Source organism: Alosa alosa, chromosome 15 (genome assembly GCF_017589495.1).
Source record: "Alosa alosa isolate M-15738 ecotype Scorff River chromosome 15, AALO_Geno_1.1, whole genome shotgun sequence".
In the NCBI taxonomy this organism is placed as follows: domain Eukaryota; kingdom Metazoa; phylum Chordata; class Actinopteri; order Clupeiformes; family Clupeidae; genus Alosa; species Alosa alosa.
In genome coordinates, this window is record NC_063203.1 from 14,235,082 (window position 1) to 14,256,952 (window position 21,871).

At 46.2% G+C, this 21,871-nt stretch overlaps 1 protein-coding gene across 1 annotated transcript in view; it reads right to left on the bottom strand.

Annotated features, from left to right (window-relative positions):
- Window positions 1-7,114: 7,114 nt before the first annotated feature.
- Window positions 7,115-21,871, bottom strand: part of cwf19l2 (CWF19 like cell cycle control factor 2) — a 36,541-nt gene continuing 21,784 nt past the window's right edge. The window contains exons 11-18 of the mRNA XM_048264664.1: window positions 20,369-20,497; window positions 18,281-18,418; window positions 12,198-12,410; window positions 11,033-11,149; window positions 8,834-8,989; window positions 8,462-8,542; window positions 8,117-8,218; window positions 7,115-7,520 (exon numbers count right to left, since the gene is read on the bottom strand). Of these exons, the coding sequence (XP_048120621.1) occupies window positions 7,383-7,520; window positions 8,117-8,218; window positions 8,462-8,542; window positions 8,834-8,989; window positions 11,033-11,149; window positions 12,198-12,410; window positions 18,281-18,418; window positions 20,369-20,497 (1,074 nt within the window). The 3' untranslated portion in view covers window positions 7,115-7,382. The remainder of the gene's footprint in view (window positions 7,521-8,116; window positions 8,219-8,461; window positions 8,543-8,833; window positions 8,990-11,032; window positions 11,150-12,197; window positions 12,411-18,280; window positions 18,419-20,368; window positions 20,498-21,871) is intronic.

The window sequence follows — 21,871 nt, forward strand, 5'->3', positions numbered from 1 at the left end:
TGATGACAGTGAAGATGTGTGTGTGGGCGGGAGGGGAGTGGAGCAGTGACTGTGTGTGTGTGTGTGTGTGGGTAGGTGGGGGCAGTGTGCTGTAAGTATGTAGAGGATGTGTGTTGGAGAAGATCCTGAAGACAATGTGCTGTGTATGTGGGGGCAGTGTGCAGCAGCATGTAGAGGAGGCTTACTGTAGCAAGCAGTGTGCTGTATGTATGTGAAGTGATGACAGTGATGATGTAAAAGTGTGTGTTGGGGGGGGGTGGGGGAGTGGGGGTGGGGGGGCAGAAAGGCTAGGCAATCAAGGACATGGGTAGATGGAGGAGAAATCAAAAAATAATAAATAAAAGTGTGCAAATGTTGGAGAAAGTCAGATATGTGTGTGTGTGTGTGTGTGTGTGTTTTTTGACGCAGGATGAAATAAGAAAATAAATAAAAGGTCTGTAGCATAGGGAGAGGGATGTAAAAGTGCTAAAAGTCTTGTAGGTGTGTGTGGGTGTGTGTGTGTGTGGGGGGGAATGAGTCATGAGTGCTGAGGAGTGAATGAGTGCAAAATCAGTATAGTGTGAGTTCAGAGTTGGGAAATGTTTGAGAGTGCTGAGGAGGAATGTGTGCAAAGTCAGTATAGTGTGAGTTCAGAGTTCGGATGGCCTGGGGATAAAAAAAACTTCTCCTGAGTCTCTCAGTTCTGGCTTTGTGACTACATAGGCGCCTTCTTGATTTCAGCGGTAGGAATAATCCATTGTTAGGATGAGAAGAGTCCTTCAGAATCTTTTGGGCTCTTAGGAGTACTCTTCTGGAATAGATATCTTGTAGAGCAGGAGTTGAGTTCTTATAGCATCGCTCAGCTGAGCGCACTACTCTCTGCAGAGTACTACAATCTCTAACTGTGGAGTTCCCATACCAGGTGATGATGCTACCAGTTAGAACACTCTCAACCGCTGAAGTGTAGAAGGCCTTCATGATGGATGTAGAAACTTTGAATTTCCTTAGCTGACGAAGGAAGCAGAGTCTTGTCTGGACTTCTTCAGAACATGTGTTAACAGTCCATGTTAAGTCTTCAGTAATGTGGACACCAAGGTATTTAAAACTTGTGACTCTCTTTACAGGTTGCCCGCTGATCATTAGTGGGGTGTAACTGTAGTTCTGCTGCTGCCTTCTGTAATCCACTACCATTTCCTTGGTTTTATTGATATTCAGTGTCAAGCTGTTAGATTGACACCACTGTGCCACCTCATCAACCTGATCCAAGTAGAGCTGTTCATTGTTGTTACTAATCAGGCCCAAGATCACTGTGTCATCTGCAAACTTGATGATGGAGGTATGACTACTGTTGGCTTTGCAGTCATGTGTGTAGATGTTGTACAGCAGTGGACTCAAAACACAGCCTTGGGGAGCACCAGTGCTGATGGTTAATGAGTCAGATGTCAGACCCCCACTCTAACCACTTGTGAACGGTTGGTGAGGAAGTCAAATATCCAGTGACACAGGGTGGTGTTCAGTCCTAAGGCCTTCATCTTTGTGACCAAGGTGAGAGGTACTATCGTGTTGAATGCTGAACTAAAGTCAATGAACAGCATCCTCACATAATTCCCATTCCCCTCCTCCAGGTGAGTTAAGGTGGTGTGCATGAGGTTTGAGATGGCATCCTCTGTAGACCTGTTGGCTCTGTAAGCAAATTGGAGGGGGTCGAAGGAGGCAGGGAGGGATGAGCAGATAATGTTTTTTCACAAGCTTCTCAAAACACTTCATCACTGTAGACGTCAGGGCTACTGGGCGGTAGTCATTCAGACATGATGGACTTTTGTTTTTCGGTACTGGAACAATAACAGACTGCTTGAGGCAAGTAGGAACTGTCTCTTGAGCCAATGATGTGTTAAAGATATAAGTGAACACAGGAGCTAACTGAGCAGCGCAGGATTTCAAAACCCTGTTAGAAATTCCATCCGGTCCAGTAGCTTTTCTACAATTTACCCTCCTAAAGGCATTGCTCACATCGACCTCAGAGACACAGAAAGGTGCATCCTCATTTGCTTCACATGCTGCAGCTAGTCCAATATAGTCTGTGTTTTTCATGTCAAAGCGAGCATAATAAAGCATTAAGTTCATCAGGGAGGGCTTTACTCACATTCATCATAGGAGGGACTTTCTTTCAAAGCCAGTGATGGTTCGGAGTCCTTTTCCACACTCGTGCTGGATCACCCTCCAAGAAATCAGCTTCAACTCTGTCTCTATAGCGCCACTTAGCATCTTTAATAGCACTACGTAAACTATAAGATGCTGCTTTGTAATCCGTCATATCCCCTGAAATAAGCCCAGCATTATAAGTCATGGTGCGTGTCTTTAATGCCTTTCTCACTTCTCTATCCACCCATGGCTTCTGGTTAGGGAAGCTTCGGATCTTTACAGTTGGGATGATGGAATCAGTTAGCATATTGATGTAACTCAATGATACTTCCGTAAACTCATTGATGTCAGCAGAGTTCGTCTTGAACATCTCCCAGTCAACGTTGCTAAGGGCGTCCTGTAGCCTGGCTTCCGATTGGTCAGTCCAGCGCTTGACCTCCTTCGTCACTGGGGGGTCCGTCCGACTTCTCTGTACATAGGCAGTAGGAAAACAGCGGCATGATCTGATTTTCCGAAAGCTGGTAGAGACTTCGCTTTGTAACTGTTCTTGAACTGTGTGTAGCAGTGATCCAGTGTGTTGTCACCACGTGTAGGGAAGTGAATGTGTTGAATAAATTCAGGCATGGACCGGTTCAGATGTACTTGATTGAAATCACCGGCCACAATAAGCGCAGCTTCAGGGTGCGTGTGTTGTTGTCTATTTAACACTTCTTGCAATTCTGAAACCGCAGCATCTGTGTTGGCTTGTGGAGGAATGTAGACAGCGTTGAATATTACCGAAGTAAACTCACGGGGCAGGTAGAAGGGTCGACAGACGATCGCTAGATGTTCTAGATGAGGCGAGCAGGACTTTGAGAGAACGGTGACATTTCTAGGATCACACCACTTGCTGTTCGTCATGATGCAAACACCGCCACCTTTCGATTTTCCAGATTCCTCAGTCCTGTCAGAGCGAGCAGCAGAGAAAAGCTCCACCGGAGTGATGGCACTGTCCGGTACAAGTTCAGTTAGCCATGTCTCAGTAAAGCATAGAATGTTACAGTCCCTGATGTCTCTTTGAAACTGTATCCTCGCTCTTAGTTCATCCATCTTGTTCACAAGAGACTGGACATTGGCTAGGAGAATGCTAGGCAGTGGAGGCCTATGAGCTCTATTCCGCAATCTGTTACGGGCCCCGGCTCGTTTTCCTCGGTGTTTTTTCCTTCTGCGCCGAGATGCGTCTCCATGGTTCCCTGATGCATCTCGGAGAATCTCAGTCGGCCAGGTAGAATCGTCAATTAAAACATCCCGAAACAAAAAAGGCAATTCATTTCCGATGTTTCGGAGTGTAACGCCATCATACGTAATCAGTGCAGTGGAAAAGTGCAAAAAATTAGGGGTTAATAAAAGGTAAAAGAGTAAATATAAGCACAAGTTAGGCGGAGCAACCAAAAAGGCGTCCGAACGCGGCGGCGCCATGGCAACAATCAGATGATGAATATGAAATCCCTGCAATTAGGCAAGGATGAATCACAATGTTTATTTTCGAATAGTAAGTTTTAGGCACAGGGTTAGCAAAGTAAGCAAGCACAATATGTAATGTTCTATTATCTAAACCTACCAATCAGCTTTCACCTTGAATTGTATATCCAGCATCTACCTTGTGTTCAAAATGTATAATATTAATTTACTATATCTTAAATCAGAACCATCAGTTAGTGCAGACAGATCTTTGTACTTTAGAATATTTGTCGCCATGGTAAATACTGCAAAAATGTGGGCTTTTCTCAATACAAAGTACGCTAAAGAACGGTCTCCCGTTCTTGAAAGTTCGAACTTGAAAAGTTAAGATCGTGAGTCCAGACTCTGGAGAACGCGAGGACACAGGACGCTCAATTTGCAGTTTGAGACAGCAGCGTTCTTGCCAATGGCAGCTTCTCTCGGAACAGCTCGGGAGTCTAGTCATTTACCTATTGCTCTATTGGTCTACCCAGTATTTCTGACATTTACTATAAAAAAAATATATAATTCACCAGCTTGTTTAAGTTTGTTTCTCATTGATTTTTTTTTTTATTATTAAATATTAATAACAATATATTCACTTGCCGATGGCAGGAACAAAGTTTGAAGTTCGCAGTTTAAGTGACAGTTATGATTAACGTTAGTTGTGAAGCCTGTAGCCTACCGTTTATAGCCTAAACATGGATCGGATTGTAGCAGCAATTATGATAGGTAGGCCTGTTGTATCAATGCTGCCATTTCTCTTATGTGAGTGTCACGGCTGAGCTGACGTAATGCATTGTGGAATCTTCAAGCCACCAAGTCACCACCCGATGCATCCTTGATAAAACCAACAATTCGAGAACACTTCCGGGAATGTTATGCGTTCTTGAATAAATGCGAACTTGTGAATTGGAACAGTACTTCGGCGGTGATTGATGACGTTTCAGAACGATTTTCAAGTTCACGAGAACACAAGTATAGAAAAGAACGCATAATGAGAAAAGCCCTGTGTGTATGGACCCTTTCAACAATAAAAACAAAAACAATGCTTGAACGTTCTATTTGGGCCCCAATCTACTTCCTCTGCATTAAGATAACATATGGAATGTTAAAAAGGAAGTCTTGTGGGGCCAACTATGATGCTGATAATGGAACTCTCTTGAAAGGGTCCATAAAGAAGATTACTGCTGGTTGTCCAAAGTCCTGGGGGTGGGGGAAGTGGTGGTGGTGAGCATGTACATAGTTATCTACATAGATACAGATAAGAATTAGGCCTACTGTCAGTATGAGTGAGTTGGTGAGTTTCATATCTTTTTAAATAAACAAACCTAATAAAAAGAACAGGGAGATCAGATGAGATTACACTGTTTGCTGATCCATCAGATTGTCTTTTAAATTATGTCAGCAACTCATAATAACCATTTCGCTGCATTTTCTGAATAATCTACCCAATGTCCTCCATGTGCTGGTGCAGAGTATGACAGATTATGTGACACGGTTTGCCTAATTCAGGTGACATTTTGAAATACACAGTCATTTGTTAAAATCACTCAGGCTACTATAAATAAAGCAGCAAGGCATTCCATTTTTCAAGTAATCTGCTATGCTGTGTTTTTGGAGGCTCTATATAAGTCTCTAACTGTGTTGCAGTTGGTTTGACAAAGTGATGTGTGGGTGTGAGATGTCATCTGCTAAAGTGAGGTGTCAGCATTTGGGTGTTGAGATTGCAGGTGACATTATGGTTATATGTACATAAGGAAGTTGTTTTGTGAAGGTGTTATATGTGAGTGTGTGTGTGTGTGTGTGTGTGTGTGTATAAAGGGGGGTTGTACACATCCATAAGTGCAGGCTCAATCAGCTAGCAAGCACTGTCCTTCCTGTTAAGTCATGTGTCCATAAATCTTGAGGAGGAGTGCATCTTTAACGTCTGCATGAGAGCATCTCTATGCTCCACTATAATCACATTAATGTAACCTGGAGTTGCTTCCCTTTGACCTACAAAGCAACACACCAACCCACCCACCCACTCACTCACACTGCAATCACTGCAGTGTGCCAGAAGAGGTACACAGGCACGACATCAGATTAATTATTTTTCTTTTACCAAACCCTGCCTCAGTAAGGTAACACAATAGCAAGGACCATTAAGGACCTATAGCTAGTGTGTAAAAAAACACACATTGCCCATTCAGCTATATCCGTACGGATTGGCACAGATAAATTAGATGCACCTGCTTACCCAGACATGAGGAGATAATGGGTTTCAATGTAATAAATACGCCAGCGCTCTCATAGTCATTCCTGCCCCTTGCCACAAAGAACAAATGCAGGCAAATTAATTTCCCATCAGCTCCATCCTTCCACCCATTTCATTTCGGTGTTAGGAGCATATTTTCTCTTGTACAAAAGGCTATCAAGTCCTCCTCTTTCACAGTGCATGTGCATGTATGTGTGAGTGTGTGTGGCGGGAGGTGTGGGCTGGGGGGGCACGCAGTACATTTGCTCATCTCATGCACTGTCGCATATAACAGCACGCTAAATTTAGCCTGCCTTGCGAACAGCCCATCGCACGTGCTCTTCTGGAGTCTGTTACAGCGAGCAAGCACAGAGCTAGCGTGCAGCCACCAGAGCCAGCTGCCAAAAGACCAGCCAAGAGCTCGGGCACAGGAGTTTGGGATCAGTCTCCTTCTTCCTTCCGTTCCTTCTTTTTTTCTTTCAGGGACAAGTAGAGGGGAGGTGGGGTGAGGGAAGAAGGGGGGAGTGGAGGGGTGCTCCCGTCCCAGACAAAATGCAAAATGCTATTTTCAGCACTCTGTATGAGGTGGCTTATCCCTGACAGTCTCTGGGTTTGAGCGTTCACACACTCCTGGCTTAGTGGTATGGAAGTGTGGATGTGCATACACACGCACACGCACACACACCAGACTGCTGCTTATTCTCATAAGCATGCCCACACAACCTGAGAGAGAGCTTGTTCAAACACCTACACACGCACAAGTTCTGGCAAGATGCGGTTTATTCACACACACACACACCCCGCTGAAGTGGCGGCAGGATGAAAGGATCATTTGAGGACAGTAATGACAGACAGCCAGTACTGGAGGATGAGGAGTCACCTGAGGTCAAAAGCCATTCACTGGCCACAATCACTTATGCCATCAGCATCAGGGTAGAGATCACTATGGTGTTTTTGTGTGTGTGTGTGTGCGCGCTTACGTCTGTGCAAGGGTAGGTGATGATGCCACTATATATCTGTGCACAGGTAGCGAATACTCATTGACACTGACTGGTCACTATGAAGACCATGGGGATGTTGTGTGAGGTTAGAGGGCAGCAAGCCTGCTCCACCACCACCACCACTCTCCTCTCCTTCCTGGACAGCAGAGGGCACTGAAGGTCAGGGGACCATGACCCACACCTGTGTTTGCTGCCACCTGGGTCTGTAGCATGATGGTTTCTGAGTCGGAGTTTGTGCCCATGAGCAAGCATCACCAGAGACAGGCCAGTGGAAGCATGTTAAAATGACATCTTTTATTGTTTTATGGTCACGTTGGCTGAAGAGAATCTTTAAATGTGAAATCTCTATACTGACACATTAACACAAGACAAAGAGAGGGGCCTCGTTCTTGGGCCTATCTGCAATGTCCTCTCTTTAGGAGAGGCCAAATAGTCCTGACAAATAACATCCCTTGCTTGTCTTAAAAGTCCTGCTGTCCAATAAAACCCCATACATCGTCTCTTGTATGGATCCTCACACTTAAGTGCCTGGATGACCTCGGTCACTCGGTCTTGGTGCAGTCAAAGGGCTTCCACCACTGGGCGAACTGCAGCACTTTCTTGCGCTGGTCATCAAAGTTCTCCCGGATGGGTTTTCTCCAGCGACGGGGCTCCAGGTCCATCATCCCCCCCAGAATTTCCTAATGGAGGAGACAAAACAAATGACTATACAACACTCCGTAACATGTCCATATTACACAGAGAACAGGGAATGGAGTGAATACCACAAGAAAATAGTCCCACATAATATACCCCACAAAGGTGTGCATATTGATAATGCAATAATAGTAATACAAATGAAAAGTTTTGTATTACCATATTGGTACCTATATTTGACGATGGGTCCTGTCTTGACTTTTTGAATCGTTTTGAATCGCCTTTGACTGCTTCAGAGTGGCTGGCTATGTGCATGCACAAACATGTCCATAAAACAACCTTTAACGTTCGTTTTCAAAACTGTGCAACTCACCGATTCAAAACGTCGAGACAGGACCCATCGTCCAAATTTCTGTGTCCACCACTCTTGTTCATCCAAAACAAACCAGAAAAGGGACTTAAAGTGCTAAATACCAGAATTATCCTTTAATGTGATACCACATAAGGAACGGTATGTTGTTCATGTCACGCTTGACCGAAAAAAAAAAAAAAGAGGCTACGAGCACACACAGACACTACTGAACACAGAACCGAGTGGATTTGCACATCGTGGGCTCACAGGTGATGGGAATGAGCTGACCTTTCCGAAGTAGTGAGGGAACTTCTGCTCATTCTCAATGACGTGAGCGAAGCCGCCCTGGAGACCAAAGTCCACAGAGAAGTACGGGAGGCCTTTGGGGACCTGGGGGCAAAGCAAAGAGAACAGTCGGTCAGTCCACATCAATCACAAGCCGCTCCCGCTCCCGCTCTAAAATGGGCGGGACTCCAGACAGGAACTCTACAGACGACAGAATCATTCAGAAGAAAGGATTTTATGGAATTTCATTTATTTCCAGGAGTCCTAACAGGTCCTCTGTGTCTGGGAGAGAGTATTAACGCTGGCAGTGCACCCTTCCTGGGAGCGAGACAATGATGAGATACTTACGGCCTGTCGGATGTTCTTCTGCGACAAGTCCACCACCTTTTTGTTCATGGCCCACTCCTCGTCAGACTCCATGATGGCTTTCTGCACGTCAGAGACAAGAAAGAAAAAAAAGACTCCAATTGAACAGCATGTTCTGAAAATGTCTGAATGTGTGTGTCATTGAGGGTGTGTATGTGTCTGAGAAATGAAGAGAGAGAGTGTGTGTGTGTGTGTGTGTGTGTGTGTGTGTGTGTGTGTACTTATGTACTGATGACCAAGAAAAAATATATAAGACATAAAATCCTGCCTGAGCATCTCAAATCAATTGTCTTTCAAAAGCTAAACACACATGACAGAAAAGGAAGTGTACATAACCAAAAACTTTGAGCATACCTTGAAGTATATGGGGGCCATGTCCCCCAGTTCTTTAGGCAGGGGAACACACTCGTACACCATGTGCATCCGTCTCTTCAGGCTCATGTGTGTCTCCATGAACACACAGTCCTGGTCCTGGTCCTCAAACATCTTCACCAGTGCGCGTCTAAACATCTGTGTGAAGACAAGTCTCCAGGTTAGGATGTGAGAAGTCACACACACAGGGCTATTACTGTGCCTCTCCAACAGAGACAGAGGTTTGCATATCACACCTCAGAGGCACACTAACAGGGACTTCATACCTTCACACTGAAGTTGAGCTCCAAGTCATGGCACTTTAGATACACATGTTCATGCAATCCAGTGCTCCTACAGTTTTTGGGGGACATTACTGAGGCTTAATGTCATGTCAGCACATTTGCTATTTCCATAGAAGGAGTTTGGTCAATTTTGTCTGAGGTATGCTCAACTTCACAGCAACATCAACTGGACACTCAATTGACCAGAGATGCTTGGCTGTTGAAAAGCCCAATCTAAGGCAAAAAGACTGTTCTGGAGGTCTGCAGGTTTCAACATGTGATTAGAAATACGACTAAATGAGACAGCCCTTCAACATCAGGGTGATCCCTCCTGTAAGTCGCCCAATGGCAGCTCCTCCCTTCCTGTAAACAAAGCCCCCAATTTCCACTCTATGAACTCTGTCTGTCTGTCTGTCTGTCTGTCTGTCTTTGCCTCCGGCGGCTCAGTCCTGCCTCCTCGCTCTCTGTCTGTCTGTCTGTCTGTCTCTCTCTGTCTGTCTGTCTGTCTGTCTCTCGCTCTCTGTCTGTCTCTCGCTCTCTGTCTGTCTCTCTCTCGCCCTCTGTCTGTCTCTCGCTCTCTGTCTGTCTCTCTCTCCTTGCCTCCGGCGGCTCCGTCCTGCCTCCCGCTCTCCTGATCCCCTGCGTGGTCTCTCCAGGCCTGGCACAGTAATTAAACTGGGGCTTCTGCTCCATTGTCTTGTGTGGAATTCAATATCCAACCACATGATTCGGCACTGTGCAACCATCTAATTAGCCTAATGAAGGACAAGCCTCCGATAAAGAGAGGCAAACAAAGCATGCTACCGTGCACAGACAAATTACAGGGGTGAAGGAGAGCAAGAGAGAGAGAGAGCGAGTGTGAGAGAGAGAGAGAGAGAGAGGGAAAGAGAGAGGCTGTATAATTTTTGTCAATTAATATTATATTTCACATCAGTTGGTCCAAGATCAGAGTGTTAACGTTGACGTAGAGGAGATGTTGACCTCACAGTCAAATAAAGAACATGTCATGTCGTCCATATTGAAAAATACTGAAAAGAACGATTTGTTTTGTGGTGTTCATTGGGATGGGACAGTCTATATAATGTGTATTGGGCAGATGTGGAGCATATAGGAGTCATCATGTCCTATAAGCCAGCCATCCTCCGCAATCCTGGACAGCCATGCGCTGTAGAACTGCTATGTGAAGAGAGAATGGGAGGGAAGATGTTCCTGGCATGACTCGGATCCTTGTGTTATGGCTCTTTTCCATTACGGACTGGGGCTGGCTCAAGGCTTTTCCCCGGTCTTAAACACCGGTGCGTAGCCTCGGTGTTGTGTTTTCATAAGGAGCCGTAACATCGGGAACATTAGCTAACAATGCTAGAAACAGTGCTTAGCAACGACACTGCGAGCATACGTCAAATTAATTACAAGGACATTTCAAGTCATAACATTGTAAGAACCTTTGTATGAGCAAAACTTTTATTTATATGTAGATCGTTTTTCCTTCACAAAAATAAGCAGAGTCACTTATGTTGCTAGGCAACTCTAAACAAATGTCACTGGTCTATTTTTAAATTTCTCCGGTTTTATTGTTGCGTCGTATTCCATTCCAAGAGTCCTCGGTTCAGCCCCGATTTGGCCCTCCCCTATTCCAGGGCCGACCCGAGGCCATCTGGGCCACAACCCCGCTCCGGCCTCTATCATGGAAATATAAAAAGTCTGAGGCTTTACCCCAGACACCGGGGTTTTACCCCATAGTGGAAAAGGGCCATTAGTGCGGAGGTAGGGCTGGGGGAGTGGGGGGTTGGAGCGAGAGAGAGAGAGAGAAAGAGAAAGAGAGAGCGAGAGAAAGAGAAAGAGAAAGAGAAAGAGAAAGAGAAAGAGAGAGAGAGAGAGAGAGAGAGAGAGAGAGAGAGAGAGAGAGTCTGAGCCCAACCTGCATCTCGGTCCACACGTCCTCATCCAGACCAGTGGCTGCACAGTGGTGCTGCAGGGGGGCGATGATGCAGTGGCCCTCTGTCAGGGACAGCATGTTGGGCAGACACAAGTACACCTGGGGAAGGGGTAACACACACACACACAAACAATGTGTCAGTAAAAACGTATTTCTTTAGTAACAGCCTTAATTAAAAAGAACATAGCCAAGCTCCATTAGCTCATTCGCTTCCATACTCGTTCCAGTACAAATGGTGGTGTTTCCACTCTGTTCCACCAACTCAGTAGATACTCTCATAACCCTCCACCTGCTCCTCTTCAGTCACCACTGAACAGCTGGACTCCACTCGCAGAGCCACCTGCGTGACCAACCCATGGGTCCTCCACAACACAAAGATCTCCCTCAACAGGCGGTATGGCTCCGGGGGATACCACTCTGAAGCTAGAGCTGCATCAGCCCTCAGTGTTGGCGCTGACAATAACCAATAGATAACAGGCCATTCTACTCATCTTACAGACCATATCCTCTATGACAGGTGAGGTGATGAGCTGCATGAATACAGTGGTGAGCTTATCTCTGCTACAGCTGCCAGATCCCTGTCAGCAACCAGTCCGCTGGAAATCATTATTGAGAGAGAGAGAGAGAGAAGAGTTTCAGGCTTGTCTAGGAACTACAACCAGAGGGCAACAGCAACCTGTTACCTCGCCTCCCCTGACAAGACAACGAGTTGTTTGGGGAACCGCATCATTCTGTCATGGTTCTCACTCTCTTTCTCTCTCGGTCCTTGTTTCTTTACACGTCTGCCTCTTTATCACCTTCTCCCCGGTGTCCTGAATGATAAAATGGATTCTTTCACTCCGTCGCACAGGAGCACAAGCCTCAGCTGTCTACTCGCCTGTCATCTAATAGCCAAGCTCAAATGCCACATTTCAACAAGCCTCAATGGCATGACTACTGCCACAACAACTACGATGCTACAATATCTGGCCGTAGAGAGATGCCAAAACAAGTTGAAGGTTCTCTCTCTCTCACAAACAAACACACAAACACACTATTGGATTGCATTTGACTGTTCATTGAATACATGTTTCTGAAGCATGTCGTCACATACTCGCATAACCAACCCACACACACACACACACACACCACTCACACACACACTAACCTTAGCCCCGATGGCAACGATGAGGTGTTTGGGCAGCTCGGGGTTGTCGAAGCAGTAGGGGCACTTGTCCATGCGGGCGGCGAGCCGCCGGTGCTCGTGGATGGCCTTGCTGCGCTGCCGATCCTCGTCCACGCCCGAGCGCTCCCGCTGTGCCGCGCTCGACACAAACATGTCGTCCAGCGTGTAGTTGTCACCGTCCTGCTTGCCCATCATCTGCCAGAGCACAGGGGTCAAAAAGTGAAAAGGTTAAAAGGTCAGAGCTAAAATTTCAAATATGCAGCTTTCCTCTTTTCTTTTTCTTTCTCCTGCATTCAGAGATCCCGTCTACAGTGTCAAGTCAAGTTCAAGAACATTTGTGTAAAGCACCGACTCTCTTTGAGAGTTTTGTGTTCTCATTTTGTGTTAACTTGATTGTCTACTGAATTACTGCACCCTCAGACGTTTGGTTGGGTGAAAAACAGGAATCAAAGGCTGTACATTTGTGCAGCACATGTTCTGAGGCCATAACCTTTGCAATGGCCAGCATCTCCACCTCAATGCTGAGGCCGTGATGCTGAATGGCAGAGTGGATCCCAACGCCACACGCAGACAAGCGGGCAGCGCAGGGATGATTGACACACGCAGCTTGGCAAACTGCCCTGGGGGGGGGTCGGTGGCTAAGTGCTTATTATTGCATAACCGCAGGCTATGGCCGCGCGCAAACTGGACGCGGAGCAGATCGATGCCCGCGGCGAGTCTGGATGGAAAAGTTACACAGGGGGACGAGGAGAGAGAGAGAGAGAGAGAGAGGAGAGAGGTGGGGCATACGGAGGGAGGGAAGGGCCACTGAACTGGTTAATGACAGAAGTGCGTGTGTGTGTGTGCATGGTGTCCATGGTAACAGAATGAGCCGCGGGGGAGGTGTGTCTTCTCAGTCTGGCATGGAAGTGGAGGAAAAAGTGAAAAGTGAAATGAGAGAGAGATGAGAGAGAGAGAGAGAGAGAGAGAGAGAGAGAGAGAGAGAAAGAGAAAGAGGGGTAAAGAGAGGACCGGAAAGCTAAGGGAGTAGAGGACAGCGGGAGAGCAGAGGCCTGGAGGGGCTTAAAGAGAGTGATGGGAGGTAGAGGTGGGAGACAAGGTCAAAGGAGGAGCGGAAAGGACAAAAGATAAAGAGGAGTAAACGAGAAGAGAGGGGAGGTGGGGTATCACACAAATCACACATGGTCTACAGTCGATTTAATCCAGTCCGAATTTCAGTAGCAGCTCAAAAAATCGAATCGAAATCCAGTGTCATCCAAAAGCAGACTTAAGAGTCAAGCTGTGAGAATAGATTACAAAGAGATATGATTTGTCAGCCTGTTCTCCACATCATGAATAATTCATAAGGACAGATAACGAGAAAATCAACCAATTAAAAGAAGAATGCTTGTGACGCCAGAATGCCGGGTGCCTCCACTCACTGGTTGGTTGATTGGAGCCACCCTGGTTATCTCAGTGAGCATTTCCTGATTGCAATTACTGCCCACTCGTCCAAAGCCACACACAGTGAGCTCTCTACACAGGGGTGGAAAACACTTAAATACCCAGCAGTGTTCCTCCATCACATGACCACTGGTCTGTCTTTCTGTTGTCTGTCTTATATATATATATATATATATATATATATATATATATATATATATATATATATATATATATATATATATATATATATATATATATATATATATATCTTATCACTCACTCTCTCACACACACACACACACGCTGCTCTTGCACTCACTTGCAAATACGATGTAGATTGCAATTTCACTTTTCACAGAGAACACACACTCCGAAGCAATTAACTTTCTCTCTGCCTCTCTCGCTCACACAGTGGATCTTGTTTCAAAACAATACACTTCTTCTATGAACCCCAAACGGACACACTGACACACACACACACACACAGAATCCTACAATAAACATATTGGAGGGGGATATACACACAAAAGCACACACACATATACAGAACCGCCTCCTGCCACCACTCCACCCAGGCCATTGATTACGGGGCAGTTCAGTTTACTGTCGCCATTCCGACTCATGGTCAATATGGGAACATATGAAAATAAATAAATAAATAAATAAATAAATAAATAAACATCTTCATATTTATAGACAATGTGTCATGGTAACCAGTGCCTTATTTATAGCAAGTGCTGGCTGTAGACCTGTTGCAGAGCTGCGCGGTGCAGGCATGGCACAAAGCGAAAAAAGGTGTAACGTTTGTCGCTTTCATTTGGCATCGCCATAGCAACGCTGACGTCTTTTGCGAGTTTATTAATAATGCCGTTCCGGGGCCCCTGCCTCTCCTCTCCTCGCTCCCTCCATCTCTGAACTTCACCAAAGAGAACTGCACTCAGAGAGGATTTACACACATTAGACACATTAATGTCTATGAAATTGCTGAAAGCCACAGGGTTTGTGTGTGTCTGTGTATGTCTGTTGGTGTGTGTCTGTGTGTGTGTGTGTGTGTGTGCGTGCGTCTGTGTGTGCGCGCATCTGTGTGTGTGTGTGTCCCTCTGTGTGTGTGTGTGTGTGTGCGCGTGTGTGTCTGTGTGTGTGTGTGTTCACACACATGTTCATAGGGGAGTGGAGTGAGAGGAAAAGTGATGGTGCTTGAGAAATGAGAAAAACAAAAAGCCAAACAGATTCTCAGACAGAGAAAGCTACTTCTCTTCCAAGGCCTAGGAGCAAGAAGAGATGAATACTGCCATCTCTCTCTCTGTCTCTCACACACACACACACACACAGACACACAATTCCCATCTGTGCAGTCAGTCTGCTTGAGCACTTGGGAGGGGAAGAAACAGCGCTACAATTGACGATCAGATACCGCAAATATGATGAGGCCATTTTAGTCCATTACACCCTTGAGGCAAAATGGCTGCTGCTCTAATGCAACTCCGCTTTGATGTCGGCAGATGGGCAGTATCGGCCGCCATTCACGCCAGCAACGGCCAGATCAGACTGCCATCCACTAGCACGCCAGATTGGGTTCCTACACAGTTGGTCAGAGTGCTTTTGTGAGACATCTTGCGATGGGAACGGCGATCGGCGGCAGCCCCGGGAAGCAGAGCAGAGTCCCTCTGCGGCGGTAAAGCTGGTTAAAACCGGCTGCCGCCGCTTTCATTATGGCCTCGGCTTGGCCACGATGAGCATGCAGCTCCCACACGGGACGTGTCGGGGGGTGGGGGGGGTATGGACAGGCGGGAAGGTGAGCGATGAGGTGCCTCTGTGCGGTTTCCACGGCGAGCAGCTGCTTATTACCCACAGTCCACTGGGGCACGGTCACCGCTACACTGACAAATGAGACCCATCCCAGGCTCCTGCTCCCGTCTAATAGGCTCACAATGCGGGAAGATTAGGAGGCGTTCAGGAATTCAATTTTACCTGAGTGGATTGTGTGTGTGTGTGTGTGTGTGTGTGTGTGTGTGTGTGTGTGTGTGTGTGTGTGTGTGTGTGTGTGTGTGTGTGTGTGTGCGTGTGTGCGCTAGCGTGTGTGTGTGCGCGTGTGTGTAGTAGAGGGGGACAGAAAAAATGTATAGAAATGTGTGTGTGCATGTCTGCAACCACAGCTAGCATACATACAGTATATAAAGGCATGCACACACATCAAATACTGTATAAAATCTGATATTAATGAGTGTGTGTGTGTGTGTGTGTGTGTGTGTGTGTGTGTGTGTGTGTCCTGGCAGCTGATTGCAGCACTTGAAGCTAAGGACTCCAGGTGCACACAAAGAGCTGAGGGAGAGGCCTAACACACTTCAACAGCTGTGTCTATGTGCATGATTATGCAAGTGTGTAAGTGAGTGTGCGTGCTTGCGTGCATGATTTGGTTACATTCATATGTAAAGAAAAGGAGGATTACAGGAATTAGTGCATCTCTGTGGGTATCTGAGGCTGAGCATGAATTAAAAAACAAATCTTTATATGTGTGTATATGCATGTGCGAATGTGAACGCGTGGGTGGAGGCCTTTATATATAGGCAGGCTAGATGTCTTAATTGGCATGGACTCAGTGGCGAGTTCTCAAAAGACTGGCTGAGGGGTGTTTGAGTGTAAGTGTGCGTGAGTGTATGTGTGTGTGTGGTAATGCACTACAGTGGCAAATGCCCAAATGCCCGCAACCATCAACATTCCACACTGTGACAGGATTAAAAAGACAAGAGACAGGGCCATGGACAGGGCTTCTCTACCTTTTTCGATATCTGCTTTATTTAGGTCACAGAGAACTCCTGCTCCCTTTTTCCATCTCTCTCTCTCTCTCTCTTTCTTTCTTTCTCTTTCAATCTCTCTCTCTCTCCTTCTTTTCATCACTCTCTCTCTTTCTCTTGTCAGATAGTTGTCCCCAGTGATGCCTGAGTGGACCATCCTCTCCTTGGATCAGTCCTTACCTTGAAGTATTTTACACAGAGAATCCAACATAGTGAGGGGGAGATGGTGCAAGTCCTGCTGTTTCTGCCCTCCTCAAACCCCTGAGTCTTCACCTCCACCGACTACATACACAACTCTAAACATCTACCTCTGATTACTGAAGGTGAACTCAAAAAGGTGGAGAAGATAAAAGAAAGAAATGTGATTGGTAATGATTTACTCATAGTGTAACTGCACATGAAAGTGTACTCGATATGCTCGTCCCGCTGGGAATTTTGGTGAAATCTCAGATGGGAGACTTAGGAGAGGTACAGGTACAGGCTGAGAGCTCAGGTGAGACTGCCGTTTTGGGACCATCTGGCCTGCGGACTATGGGGTCCAGTTGCCCTGCATGACTCAGAGCTGTATTCATCCCCAGGGTGTGATATGTCTTCAGCACCCCCAGGGTGCCTGATGTGTCTCTCTCTCTGGCACTCTCTCCTCTCGGTGTCTCTCTCTCTCTGTGTGTCTCTCTCTCTCTCTCTCTCTGTGCGTCTCTCTCTCTGTGCGTCTCTCTCTCTCTCTCTCTCTCTCTCATGAACAGTCACACAAGGGGATGAGAGCATGACGAACCCCAGTCAGAAGCTTCGGGCCAGGTGCTCAAAACCCAGCACCTGTGCACCTGAAATGGCATTTTATTTAGAAGTCGTCAGGTTTCGCTCAGAGACTTTTTTGAAAGCAGTGAGGAGCATGATCCACAGGTGAACGCAGTGAGCGCCTTACAAAAAATGCTAACGTGCTCTCCAGCTAAATTAACTCAATTTGTGCATAGATTTGTCGTTGAATCCATATGACTACAGATTAAAGCAACATAATTTAATACCTGCCACTGACAGACGTGATGACATCATGAAAGCTCACTGATCATTGCAGGGGAATTTTCCAGAACGTGGCCAGTTTTTTTTATCTCCTTTCTTTTCTATTCAAATGGTGTATTATTGTGCAGCGCTGTATTTTAACTGCAGTATTTGCATGTGGAACAGCACCATGCTACCCGGAGTAGCCCTGCTGCGGAGTGTTTTGATAAAAGGCCAATTTTACGAGCTTGAACTGCATATAGCACAGGTTGTGCGTGAGCAGGGATGCACCTGGTTCCTCGCACAATTTACATCCGCACATGTCAAACGTAAACGTAATATATCTGACAACAGCGCACCACAACTGCAAGCCTCAACCTGTGCAAAAAAAATGTTCTAGGATTGCTTTACGAGGCTAAAAAAAGCAAGGGTCATGGCCCTCACATTCAACTTGAGGCCAGTGTTTTTGTTAGCAGAGGAACTCTTTGGCAATGGAAAGCAAGTGTGACTTATTCGTTGATAATTTAAGAAGTGTATCGTATGAATGCAATAATTCTCTACACTGATACACTGGGGACAGAGGCAAAGTTACCTTTAAGTCAAAGGCATATGTACATTCTGCAGTCTGTGTTTTTTTTATTTTAATGAAATGATTGCATAGTTTCTAAAATCAATCTATTGTACTGATTGGTGTCTATGTACCAAAATAATTAACTAACAATTCAATGCCAGTACGTCTCAAGCCTAAAATGTAACTATACTAAATTACCATATTAATTCAACCAATTCATTAATTTAAGAAAGTGATGCAATACAAGGCATACTTGAACCCTTTTGTGTGTGTGTTACCTTGGCGGCCATGCGCGAGTAGAGAGCATTCTGATCCTCCGCCGAGCTCATCTTCTCCCTCCTCACCATCTCCTGCAGGTCCATACCGTCATCGTCATGGAAATAACGCACACGCTCTCCATCACGGTGTGTCTCAATCTGAGGAAGATGAGGAAGGGGTACATATAATACATATAATATATATGGTGCAGATCTGATTCTTTAAAGCTTTTCATCAGTGCACGTACGTTAACACGGCAGCAAGATTTTTGGTCTAGCAAGCCGGTGAATGCCAAAGATGGTTATGGTTTGTTATGTTTTACACATTTGGCAAAAAGGCTATCCACAGGTATGGTCCTTATGGATTACTCACTTCAGTGGTTCTATGGCAATTACATTTCAAACAGTCCAAACTTGTTGAGAAATACTTCACACATGAATCTGTTCAGTGAAGCATCATATGGCGTGCAATCATTACGGGTGCTTTGGGTAATCCTGAATAGCTGTTGCAATTACAAAACGTACATTAACTCATTCCGACTCAACGGCTATTCACAACAACCCTTGAAACACAGAGCATCAATCAGGCTCTGTAACCTGGAGTAGCCAGTGCTGAGGGAAAAAAGCGGGCGAGAGGATTAAAAGAAGGGACAGACGAGTGTGCCAGCGGAGAGAACGAGAGTGAAGAGAAGGGATAGAGGGAGAGTGTGTGAGAGAGAAAGAAAAATGAAGTGAGAGGGAGGGAGGGAGGGAGAGAGAGAGAGAGAGAGAGAAAGAGAGAGAGACAGAGAGCGAGAGAAAGAGAGAGAGAGCACTCTAATCTTTCCCACTATCTGTGCCACTTCATAAACACATTAAAAGCTTTAACAGATGGGGCACTGATCTGAGAGCCGGGCTGAAAGAATGGGAATTAATCTGGACATTGAGTTTGTTTGTGTGTCTATCTGTGTGTGTGTGTGTGTGTGTGTGTGTGTGTGTGTGCTCACGTGTCATCATCTCAAAACAAGCTCCAACACGATCTTATCACGCCAATCAAACATGTTGACCCTCCATTAACCCCAAAATTAAACACACACACACTAGCATGTGTGTGATGTGTGTGTGTGTGTGTGTGTAGGCTTCATACACACAAGTTGGGATCACTGGGAACTAAAGGCTTTGAGTGAGTTGCCCTGACCCCCAGCGCGCGCCTCATGGGAGAAACCTGGAGACTGGCCCACGGTTCTCATGACCGTCAGAGTGGGAGTAGTACAAGATGGCGAAAGAAAGGAAAAAAAAAGGGAAAAAAGAAGGGAGGATAAAGTGAGAAAGGAGAGGAGAAGAAAGAAGAAAAAAAAAAAACTGGCCACAATGTGGCCACAATAAGGAGATTAATCCATCACCGACACATTAGGATCACCAGCGAAGGCGCAGATAAAAATACAAACTATGTTCCTGTGAGGAAGGGAGATCTGAGAGGACGGAACAGAAGCAGCAGGAGAGATAAGATCTCTGACCAAAACAGCTGCTCCTGACTAGAGGACATCAGAGTGGACATTGATGTCTTTTTTTTTTTTTTTTTTTTAAAGCCTCAGAAAGTCCTGAAGGGTTGGAGTGAGTGAGTGAACGCCAGCCTGCACCAGCACTTTGGAGACTCCCAATGATGGGCACATGCGGGGCGGGGGTTGGGGAGAGAGCGCTGTATCTGTCTACAGCAGATCCTTCTGGATCAGCAACATTCCAAGTGCCTTGCGAAGTACGGGCACTTAACATTCCACTTTTTTTTTTCTTTCCTTCTTTTCTTGGAGGGGGTTGGAGGGTGGGTGTGGAGGGTGGAGGGTTTGGGGTGAGAATCATCAAATGTACAGCCCTCCGAAGCTAAGCCTACGCATACGCTTGCATTGCCTGCAATGGCAGTCGATGACACTGGATGGCCCCTGCTAATCTGGGCCATGACTTCGCAAAAAACTTTTGGCCTCATTTTAACTTTATCCTCAAGCATTTCATCTGAAATTTATTTGCTGTGCCCAGTAGTGCGAGTGTGTGTGTGTGTGTGTGTGTGTGTGTGTGTGTGTGTGTGTGTGTGTGTGTGTGTGTGTGTGTGTGTGTGTGTGTGTGCGTGCGCATTACCGCTTTCTTCTTCCTGCGCCCTTCTCTAGGCTCCAGGGATTCTGAGGGAGCGTTAACAGGCCAGGCACGACCTGAGTGGTCGGTCCGGAACAGAACCACTTCCTCGGGTTCCTGAGATCCACCAGATACCTGTAGAACAAAACGCCACACACACACACACACACACACACACACACACACACACAAGAATCACATGCAAACTGTGACTGAAAAAGGGATCCTTGATGATAAAATGATACCACTGGGTTTCAGCAGAATCCACTGAAGCAGAGTAGCTTCTACTTCTTCAGGCAAGTTTCTGTGACAAGTCTATGACCTTGAACTTAGTTCTGTTGAGATGTCCTGTGGCCTGTACACAGGCATGCTAAAACACAACACAAAAGTCCAAAAGGCAACCGTCTGTGCATTATTTATGTCACTTGACAACATGCGAAAGGATGGCAAATGGCAAAGGCTTATTTGCATGGAGAGCGTCCTCCTGTGTTCCACAGCTTGTCCTCACAACCTCATCTTAAACCCTTCTAAAAAGTGAGAGAGAAGTCTCCCCATTCCTCATCGCAATTCTTCCAGAAGGACTTATACCTGACAAACACACGGAGCGACCAGAGCTCCCGGACTGATGGGGAGACGGGAAACACTAACCATCCCCAAGCCATTCAGGCCGTCAGCGGCGTCACTCGCAGGTGATCAGGTGCGCGTGTTTGGAAGTTTCCAGAAGAAAAAGGAGGAGAAGAGGAACGGTTCCCTGGCTCGGGTTTCCAAGAGGAGATCCGGGCCAGCAGCCACACACAGACATTACTCTCCAGACGAATTTAATGGCCAGTTGTGCTAGCGGCCTGAGTGAGCACAGGGACGCCATAAAAATCACCTCACAATTTACCACGGCAATCTAAGATGAGAGACTCCAGTCTAAACGCGTCTAAATTTGGCTGAAGTACATGTTCAGTGTTCTTAGACAGACCCTTGTCAAACTAGATGTACGGCATAGCGGTACATGATATGACCGCCACAAACAGTGTTCGGTCTCCATGGCTTTTGGGGAGCCAGTGCGGAAGTGGGGTGGCTCCTTGGACCAAAAGCTTGCATTCTTCATCAGCCTGGTGGGGTTCCATGCAAATCAAGTTTCACGTGGGCCTGTTTTCTGGTGTCCCAGAGTCTATCTCTCTGGTATGGTTCTGGTGTCCTGGGATTCGTTTATCTATCAACTTGTTATCTATATGATCGCACTGTGCTACCAGTGGACATAATAACCAAATAAATCATATGTATTTAACATTTACAACTCTAAAACAAGCCTACTGTCTCTGATCAGCATACAGCGCATGGTGGATAGAGCCAAATCCTTTCCTCAACACTGCCAACACACTCTTCCACTGTCTCTGTGCCTCTGTGTTTACAGAAGCGGTTAATTATGACGGTACGCTGCATGCTTGCGCACACATACACACACACACACTCGGCTCAGGCACAGGCTCCGAAGACACATTCATCAAGGTCCCCACC